Source organism: Copadichromis virginalis, linkage group LG9 (genome assembly GCF_057382275.1).
Source record: "Copadichromis virginalis isolate Kocher_CV1m ecotype Utaka linkage group LG9, C_Virginalis_male_GT1.1, whole genome shotgun sequence".
Classification (NCBI taxonomy): domain Eukaryota; kingdom Metazoa; phylum Chordata; class Actinopteri; order Cichliformes; family Cichlidae; genus Copadichromis; species Copadichromis virginalis.
The window spans coordinates 24,044,147-24,053,299 of record NC_140626.1 but is presented as its reverse complement, the minus strand read 5'-3'; the positions used below and the strand labels follow the sequence as shown (position 1 = coordinate 24,053,299).

At 41.4% G+C, this 9,153-nt stretch overlaps 1 protein-coding gene across 1 annotated transcript; it reads right to left on the bottom strand.

Annotated features, from left to right (window-relative positions):
• Window positions 1-3,199: 3,199 nt before the first annotated feature.
• On the bottom strand, window positions 3,200-6,546 carry bdh1 (3-hydroxybutyrate dehydrogenase, type 1). The gene is made up of 5 exons (XM_085468293.1): window positions 6,254-6,546; window positions 5,830-5,940; window positions 4,699-4,840; window positions 4,458-4,610; window positions 3,200-3,837 (listed from the first exon to the last, which is right to left on the bottom strand). The coding sequence occupies exons 1-5, from the start codon at window positions 6,464-6,466 to the stop codon at window positions 3,371-3,373; spliced, it is 1,086 nt and encodes a 361-aa protein (XP_085324419.1). The 5' UTR covers window positions 6,467-6,546; the 3' UTR covers window positions 3,200-3,370.
• Between the last annotated feature and the right edge of the window lie 2,607 nt (window positions 6,547-9,153).

Genomic DNA, 9,153 nt, shown 5'->3' with positions numbered 1-9,153 from the left:
TCCGGGAGACGCCGATCACGATGATGATGATCACGATGCCTGCGATGATGAGTTCTCCAGCTGTGGCCAGTTGGACCCGAGTACAGGGAGAGAGAGGAAGGAGGAGGAAAGGGAGAAAACGGACATTTAAAAGAAAAAAAGAGGTGAATCAGGAGCAAAGGAGGAGACTGAGACTTTTTTTCCATTGGATAAGAGTATCTGGAATCGCATACCCAGGCAGGGAAATTGTTGCTATATCATAGCAGAGACTAAAGGAGTTGAGATGGGAGGGTTCTGGAGGTCTAGTTAATCCAAGCATGAAAAAAAAAATTCAGTCATGCCACAAAGAACACAAAACATGGGTGTGAACCTTTTTTCCCCTCCCTCCATTCCCCAGGTGATTGACTGAGCTATTCATACAGAGAGCTGTGAGCAGACTTTCCTCTGTCCTGGACTTGTATAAGATGAATTCTAAACAGTGAAACAATCGGCTTTCAGTTCGGTTTATGATGGGTGAAAAGTGCAAGCGCCAATTTTAAACCTGCACTGCACCACTTGAAATCTGAATTGAAGTCGGATTATGTCTTATTTAAACGTTTAAGGCAGGAAAGGAAAACATTCCAGGAGTGCACGGCTTCTGGAGGGATCTCTGAATGTGTGGTTTAAAGTGTCAGCATGGCTTGAGTGATTTTGTTTTTTTGGGTCCCAAACTATTTTTATGTCACGATGTTAAAGGGACAATTAGTGCCTGTTTGTGCTTCATTTTCAGTCACTAGATCAGTATGTGGGTCATATGGATTCTGTCACATTTCCTTTATTATACCCAGATCAGTGGCTGTTTGTCGTACAGCTGCCGTTTTGCTCTACGTGAAACAGCATTTCCCTACACTTTGAATCACTCTTGGCAAAAATGCCCTCCCTAACTTTCAGTTCTGTAAGCATCCTGCAATATTACGCAACGCCAACGCAACGTGCCCCAGTTTGAAGAATTGAGGAAGGGATTTAAAAATGTGCCTTCACAATTTTTTTTTTTGGCTTTTTTTTTTTTTTGTCTACCAAAGGTTTAGTAACCGCTCCCCCCAAACCTTCTTTTATTCTTATGTCTTTATCCTGTGCTTCCCACTTCTCCGCTGCGACGTATTTGGTTAAAGCTTTGCATGCGCGTCAGTTAAGTGATTAGTGAGCGATGTTTTGGGATGTCCTTCCTTATAGGGAATAGCATTTCCTGGTGATGCAGGCTGAAAATGTCATTGTCTGACTTTTTTTTTTTTTTTCTTTTTAAATCTCCTGCATAAAATGCCCATTAGTTGATATTGTGTGTAGTTTCAAGTGACCTTACCGTAGCTGATTTTAATCAAGTATAACATAAGTGAATGCCTACATTGTACAGTATGAAACTATGTGCTGATGTTCATTCAGAAACGTAACACCAGGTGTGATGTAATCATGACCTGAATCTCCATGTATGAAGCACCTCAAGTAACGGTATCACATTATTGTTGGTTGTGAGAAACTGTCACGGTTTCTAAGGATATAGTTTGTTTTTTTTAATGTCTGTATGTAAAACTAGTGTTAAGACATCCACTTTTCCAGTTTAGCCACTTAAATATGGAAAAAAAAGCAAAAAAAATCCCGAGTACCTAAACGTTTTACTTGATATTCCAACGCAGAACTACAGTATCTCCATGCTTAGATATCGTTAATGGGATCTTTCTCACTTTACAAGAATGGAGGCCGCATGAGCAGAGCCTCGTAGCTGTACAGAAAATGGTTTGAAATCTGCAGAAAAAAAAAAAAAACCCGCGGAAGTCAGTTGTGACTGATATTATCAAGAGATTGTCTATCAAACTATTAAAGATGGAAAACTACAGCGCAGCAGAAGCTTCTTCCTGACTGCTCAACTAGCCTGAGATCTTTTTTTTTTTTTTTAAATTATTATTATTTTCATGGATTTCTTGATAATATTCAGAACAAGTGGCTCTGGTATTAAATCTTTGGTGCTTTGTGCTGCTTACATTTCTATGGTGGTCTTTAACTCACAATGCTTTTTTTTTTTTTTTTTCTCCCCTCTTTTTCTTTCCCTCCCCCTCCCTGTACGAGAGTGAAGAAAACGGATGATAAAGGCAGTGCTGTGAAAATTTAATGTCATGCTCTTAATACTGTTTTTATGGAGGGGAGATTGTCTTCAGGTGTAATAATTTAGAAGAGTCTATTAGAGTGTTCAAAAGACGTAATAAACAGCATAAAAATGGTCCCGTCTGTTTTTAATCTTGTCGTTTGCTCAGTCTGGGACAAAACAGGTGATGTATGAAGCCACAAACTGTATGACCCTAACCCAGCGCAGTGTGGTTACAGCTTAAACGGCAGTACACTATTGCATGAGGAAAGCTGTGGGATTTTTAAATGATTCATTCCTGCCACCTGGTGGCCTTTAGTAATATTACATTTACTAGTCCTAACAACCCAAACCAATATTAAAAGAAAGTCTTTCGTACTTATTTGGGTGGGAATAAAAGGACACCATGCTTGTAATATTTTAAAATATAATACTCTTTTTATTTGGATCATTCCATATACAAAATACTTTGTCATCAGAGAAGGGAGGGGAGGTTACAAGGGGGGGGGGGCTTTTTCAGTCCAGCGTACCCATTTATCACATCAAAAGACCTCGGTGCTGACGTGCTCCAAAACCCCTTCACGCAGGATGGTTTGGAGCACGAGAGACAAAGTGTGATTGTGCTGTTGTTACGCAACGTCGGACCAAGCCGGGCCAAAATCTCACCATGGTCCTACAGTAGCTGACCCTGGTTTTTTCCACTGTCTGCTATAGAAGAGCAGCAGGAGCTTTCTCCTGAGCCAGCGTTGGTCCTCGTGCCAATGGGGTGGCCCCACAAGATTCCCATAAGGAAAAACGTTACAAGGCTTTGGGAAAAAATATTTAGAGCTAGAAGGAGAAACTATTTTTTTTTTAAAAAGATTTTTACCACAGCACGGGATAAGGATGCAGTGCTTATAGCTATGAGTAGATTTTGGCTCTGCTGATACCAAACACAAAGTAGTTACTACTCAACAGAGAATATCTGTATAGATAAAGTTATGCTTCTTGCCAGACACATGAAAAGCAAAGTGCAATAATTTACTTACAATTTACAAAACCTTTTTTATATATATATATATATATATATATATATATATATATATATATATATATATATATATATATATATATATATATTGTTAAGGCTTGATTGATCATTAGATGATTTCAAGTGCTGAGGGCCAAATGGCAGGAACCCCACTTAGTCTGTAGATCTGTGTAACTGCTACTTAGTGTGATATTCTTCAGCTATCTGATTCTCAGGGTGAGCTAAACACAGGAACAGCTTCTCTTCTAGAAGTAAAGGAGGTCAGATATGGCACCCGGCAGGTGGGTCATCACCTGCATTCTGATCCACCAGTGCGGCTCCATGGGGCTGTAGCGCGTGTGAGGACGCTTGGACATGATGGCATCGGTAATGTCATCCAGCACGGAGACCGTATCCTTCTGCCCGCTGCTGCAGTAAGAGCGCATCAGAGCCATGTTCTGCTCGAAGTGGGTCTTCCCATAATCCTCCTTCACCTCCGAGGGCGCCTCGCTCCACAGCTTATTGGCCGTGGTAGCCACGATGTCGCGGGTCAAGATGCCAGTGGCCACAATAAAGTTGCCCGGTTCGATTACGGACACTTTTACGCCCCACGCTTTCATCTCGTAGCGGAGGCAGTCAGAAAAGGCTTCCACGGCGTATTTGGAAATGCAGTACGGTGACCTCATGATGTTGCCCATCCTTCCATACATGCTGGCCACGTTCACGACACGGCCTGTGGTCAAGAGATACAAGGGGACAGATTTTAGATTCTCCAAATAAATGCATCATAATTCAAAAGTGAATTAAGAGCCTTTAGTGCACTTTTAAAGCTGCTAGGCTTGCAGGTCCAGAGTTCAGATGTCTTTAGGAACATTTCTTGGCTATTTGCTTAGCTCAGCAAATAACGGCCTCTCACTGTTGAACAGTCACTCATAACACACTTGTTAACAGAGCTGCTGTTCTGTTAGCGTCTGCAAACTTTTCTTTTTTCTTCAGCACAACTTTGATAACACTGTTTTTTTGCTTTACTTCAAAACATAATTTATTCCTATTTTATAGTAATGTTTTTATATATTCATTTATAATTGTGGATCTTAATACTTGAAACCACTTTCAGGAATGTTCAGTGCAAATATGCTTATCAGCATTGAAGGGTTTATATAACAAAGGTTATATAATGTGTTAATATGTTCTTTCACTTCCAGCCTTGTTTGAATTGTTATAACTCTTCACAGCTCACTCAAAGGCGGATGTATCTTTCAAATTTTTGCACTTCGGCGCCGTTATTTTGGACACTGTGTAACTGATTCCTGTTTATATGTCACAGAGTGGAGGGAACAAAATGCAGCTTACCCTTCGCCCTGCGGATTAATGGCAAAACAGCTTTAGTAACCCTGATGGTGCCCCACAAGTTGACCTCTGACACGTGCTTGTAGGTGTCCATGGAGGTAAATTCGACCTCTCCAAACGTTGACACACCAGCATTATTCACTACAGCCCAGAGAACTGGGCAGGAGAAAGTCAGAGAGAATGAAATGTATGAGTAAAGTCGACTTCTTTTATGTGGGATCTATTTGATTACCGAGCGACCTACCCGCTTCAGATTCACCCAGGATCTCCCTGAAGTGGTCCACTGCCTTGTTGACCTGCTCTTCATTGCACACGTCCAGCTGCACGACCTTCATTCGATCTGAATGAAGTTCCTCAAGCTCCTTTGCACCGTCTCCACCTTTATCCTGTAAGCGGGGACATTAGTTAAACTCACGGCCTCGGCATAAGAGGTCTCAGTTCAATCAGCTTCAGTGCTTTTAACAAGAGCAAGAGCATCAAAACTTTTTTGTGCCTTCAGTATAAATGTTTTTTCCAGTTCTTGGCGGGCAGGAGTGGTACCTGGTTTGGCTTTCTGCTGCTGCAGCCCATCTGTTTCAAGGTATGACAAACTGTACAAGCAGAGATGCTCTTCTGCATACCTTGGTTGTGACAAGTGAATATCTGGGTTACTGTTGCCTGGGTTACTGCCAGCTCAAAGAATTATTATCTGTTTGTTAGGCACAAGTGAAAACTAAACGTGGCAAAGAGCCCTGAAGGTATGAAATGAGATCCTTAAGCAAAAATAAAGGTCAGCAGAGTCTTAAATCCCCTGTTCAGACATTTATTGAAGAGCCCATTACTGATCTGTTTTTAATTTTCTACTAGAACACTAACATGCTGTTGCTGACATTTTACACTGTACATCATTCTTGTGCTTGATGTTATCATCTGCTCGTTTGTTCCTTAAGTAAATCACTTTGTGCCACACATGTAAAACAATGCTCTGTGGATGGTTTATTATTATTATTATTATTTTACTCCTCCCACAAAAGTTCAGAGGTCACAACTAAAGAAGCGCCCATTTTTTTCAAAGGCTGAATTTGCCGACATCTGTTGCTGTGAAACAGCCGCTTTTACAGCTTTTGAGATAAGCTTAGGATATCTTATCTTAAAAGCACATGTTTCAAGGTGTATTTACAGTGTGAAAACAGGTCTCCCGAAGGACATAGGTAGGGAATGATCATTCTGATTTTCATGTGGGTGGGATTTGTGGCCATGTTGTTCTTGATTTCCAGCTAAGCTGTGCAATCGATACCACATCTTCCTTGGAATGGGAGATTTTTTGGAAAACGTTTTGCTCACTTCCTGTTTGCAAATCAGGGAAAAATGCAGACTCGATGAGCAACATCCTTACCTTGAGAAGACATCCGGCAAAGACTGTAAAGCCAAGTTTGTGCAGATGTTTGGCGAGAGCGTAACCAAATCCAGTGTCACAGCCTGTAATAAGCACGGCTTTCCCTTTCACCTACAGAGATGGGTACAGTACAGTTTCCCCCAAAACACACAATTAACATTATATGCAAATTAGAGAAAAAATGCTTACAAAAACACGCATATTTCCAAGTGAACGCAAACTCTCTGTACAGTTTGTTACAGTATAAACAAACTTATATTGCCCACCCCACATTACTGTAGCGTATCTTGTAAAGGATTTTCTGCGAGTTACAAGCCTTAATTTTGCATTTTACAACGTTTCACTGACATCTGTGTTCCATTTCAATGTTTTGCCTGATAAAATGCAAACCAGCGATTAATCCCCGTGTTTGTTGTGACATTACCTCCACCAGTCCTCTTGGAATTCGAGGCGTCGCCACGTACAGCACAAAAACTGCGTACAATGCAACTATGCACTCGGTGACGCTCGTCTCTGGCAACCCCAGCATCCTCATGAACGCGTTCAGCAGAGCAGGGAGTCCAAAACCCAGCACCACCGTGAGGAAAACCGAAAGAGCCACCAGGAGTACCGCTCGGAGCGCGGGCAGCGAGGCCATCTTGTCGGAATGGTGTGTTTGCTTTCCTGGCGTAGCGGTCCGCTTTACAGCCGTCACCACGGGCGGGCGGCACGCCCCCTGTATCACTGCAGCGACAAGCCACGGGATAGGGAAGTCCCCTATTGTAATGTGTAACCGCAAAAGTAGCCGCAAAGCATCCGGTTGCAGGTTAAAATCGTGTTTTCGGCTAACCGACGTCGCTAAGTAACCATTATACCGTGTGGTGTCGTGTGGCAAGCTGTTAAGTGTCGCTCGAACCAACTTCGGGCCGAGATCCACGAACAAGCCCCCGACTTAAGCACTGTCCAGCCATTATGTATCAGGAGTAAGCTCTCACTGCAAAGTCACCATGAGGTGTGTTTTTTTATGCTTTACGTTAATATTTTACATGTCAATGTTCCGTTTCTAAAAACAGGACACTGGCTATCATCGGGATTGAGACGGAACCGGAAGTAACACGGAGGGAAGTTTCTTGACATAAAGCATATTTGCTTTGAAGAGATTTCTCCCTCGCTTATATAAAAGGTATATAAAAAGACTCGTTTACAGTGGCGTGTCTAGAAAATTTTTGTTGGGGGGGCCAGGTAGGGGCACAGATTTGGAGAAGGGTGGCAGATTTAATTGGCAGATAATGTTTAAAAAAAAAATTCTACCAACCCTTAACCATAATTCAATAATCCTATAAACCTAATAACCAAATGCACTTTTAACTCTTATTAGAATGAGATTTTAACCACTACGGTGCAAAGTTTTTAGATACTGCGTTGATAAAGTACAAGAGATACAATCAGTGCTTTGTCAGTGTTTACTCAGCATTCAAGGACATCAATATTTGCATAGTATTTTTACTGACATATAGTGCACATATGTTTTGGGCAAAAACATTTTTGAAAATTAAAATACGAACATTTGTAACAAACAATTGACAAATTAGCCAATGCCAATGCAAAACTTTATCTGCCTGTTAAAAAAAGAAGATAATCTTCTCACAAACTGGTGTTTGATTTTGAAACAGGAAAAAAGTGGGGAAACAAATGAAAAGACTAACATTTGAATGAAACCTGAAAGCAAGTAAATACTTTCTATGCTGCCTTATGGTAAACTTTGGTAATATTGATAAAGAACAACACTGGCTGATGATGAAATACAGTCAGCTGGCATGGTGACACTGCCAGTATTAACCTGCAGGGCTGGACTGGGACAAAAAAATTGGGCATTTTTACTACAGACCGACCCACCAGGTATTAAAGCCATAAAGACTTTGAATGAAAACAAATGCTGTTGTGACAGTGATGTACAGTCTTGTTGGTATATGTAGGATTTCTATACATTTTACGTCAGATAAAAACTTTGGTTGTAAGATTTAGATAATTATTTAATAAAAACTAGGTATTTTAAATGAGAATAAGAAAGAAAAGTATTTCTTTGTGCCCCCCTTTCCCTGTTAATGCCCTACCTGGCCCCCTGGCAAAACTTTGCTAGACCCGCCCCTGCACAGTTACCAGCTGTCAGCTACATAAAAAAGGATCCTGGTGTTATTTATCTCTCAGAAACAGTTGATAACTTCAACTCATTCATGTCACCTAAAAGGTAAACCTGTTTCTCCATCACCTGTTCAGCTCTGATGATTCAGTAAGGACATCTCCTGGTTTCATCTTCATGTTTCCCTCTCACCACATATCCAAACCGACATCATGACCAGCAGCTTTACAGCTGTGGCTCCAGCAAACATCAGCTGATACTAGAAATTAATATTAAATACATTCTAACAACAGCTGATCAAGCTTAAACGTGCTGCTGTTGTTTAGCGCAATATCCGCTGGTTTCCTCTTTCTGGCGCAAAGTGGGCGATAAACAAACAAGAGAGAAAAGCCAATCAGCTGATCATTGATCAGTTTCATGATTGAAGTAGCAACAGGAGAGGGAGGGGGAGAGAATGAGAGAAGAAGAGGCAGCTGTGCAGCATAAAGACAGAATAAATCCAGCTTTGTGTCTTTTTTCCATTCTAGCTAAAGTCCGGGACAAACTGCGTCTCTTCTCAGCTCAATACGAAACGTGTAATATTTTCTCTGAATGAGGGACCATTCCATTTTTTTAAGGAGCCGTTGGCAACTCTACTAACCTTATGAATAAAATAAAGTTCACTATCAGTAACATCATAGCACCCACCCAGCTGTATAAAAACTCCGTCAAACTGGCTAGAACGCAGTATGAGTTATTGCAACTGACAGTAAAAAGTCAGCAACATGAAAATAAACTCCACCTAAACTTGGTTTATATCTGACCCAGATAGACTGCAGGTCATAACTTCTTACCTGAAGTTCAGTTCACCTGACACTCGGACTGGTGGCTGCTTCGGGGCTCTCCTCCTGCCTCCCCTTCCCTCATCCACCTGTTGCCTCTGTGGAAGCCCCGTCATAGCCACCACCAAACAACGGAGTTATTTCTACACATCGACCTGCATCTGGCCAATCCACCACCTCTCATTGTTCATGCCATTACAAAAAAAAAAAAAAATAAGTCACTGGGGATATGCCCGGTATGCCCGATGGCCAGTCCAGCTATGTTAACCTGCAACCAAATTTGCAGCTCCATACAGCAATGTTACGACTTAGATTATATCTTATAACTCATAACTCTTATGTTAGCTGCCCTCTGTAGCATACTGTCTGAAATATTCCACAGCT

Excerpts from the sequence above, each read along its gene's own strand:
- bdh1 (XM_085468293.1), bottom strand. The coding sequence starts at position 6,466 with ATGGCCTCGCTGCCCGCGCTCCGAGCGGTACTCCTGGTGGCTCTTTCG. Across the intron at positions 4,841-5,829 it reads TTGCCGGATGTCTTCTCAAG|GATAAAGGTGGAGACGGTGC; the intron begins GTAAGGATGTTG and ends CCCCGCTTACAG. Across the intron at positions 4,611-4,698 it reads CCTGGGTGAATCTGAAGCGG|TTCTCTGGGCTGTAGTGAAT; the intron begins GTAGGTCGCTCG and ends TCTCCTGCCCAG.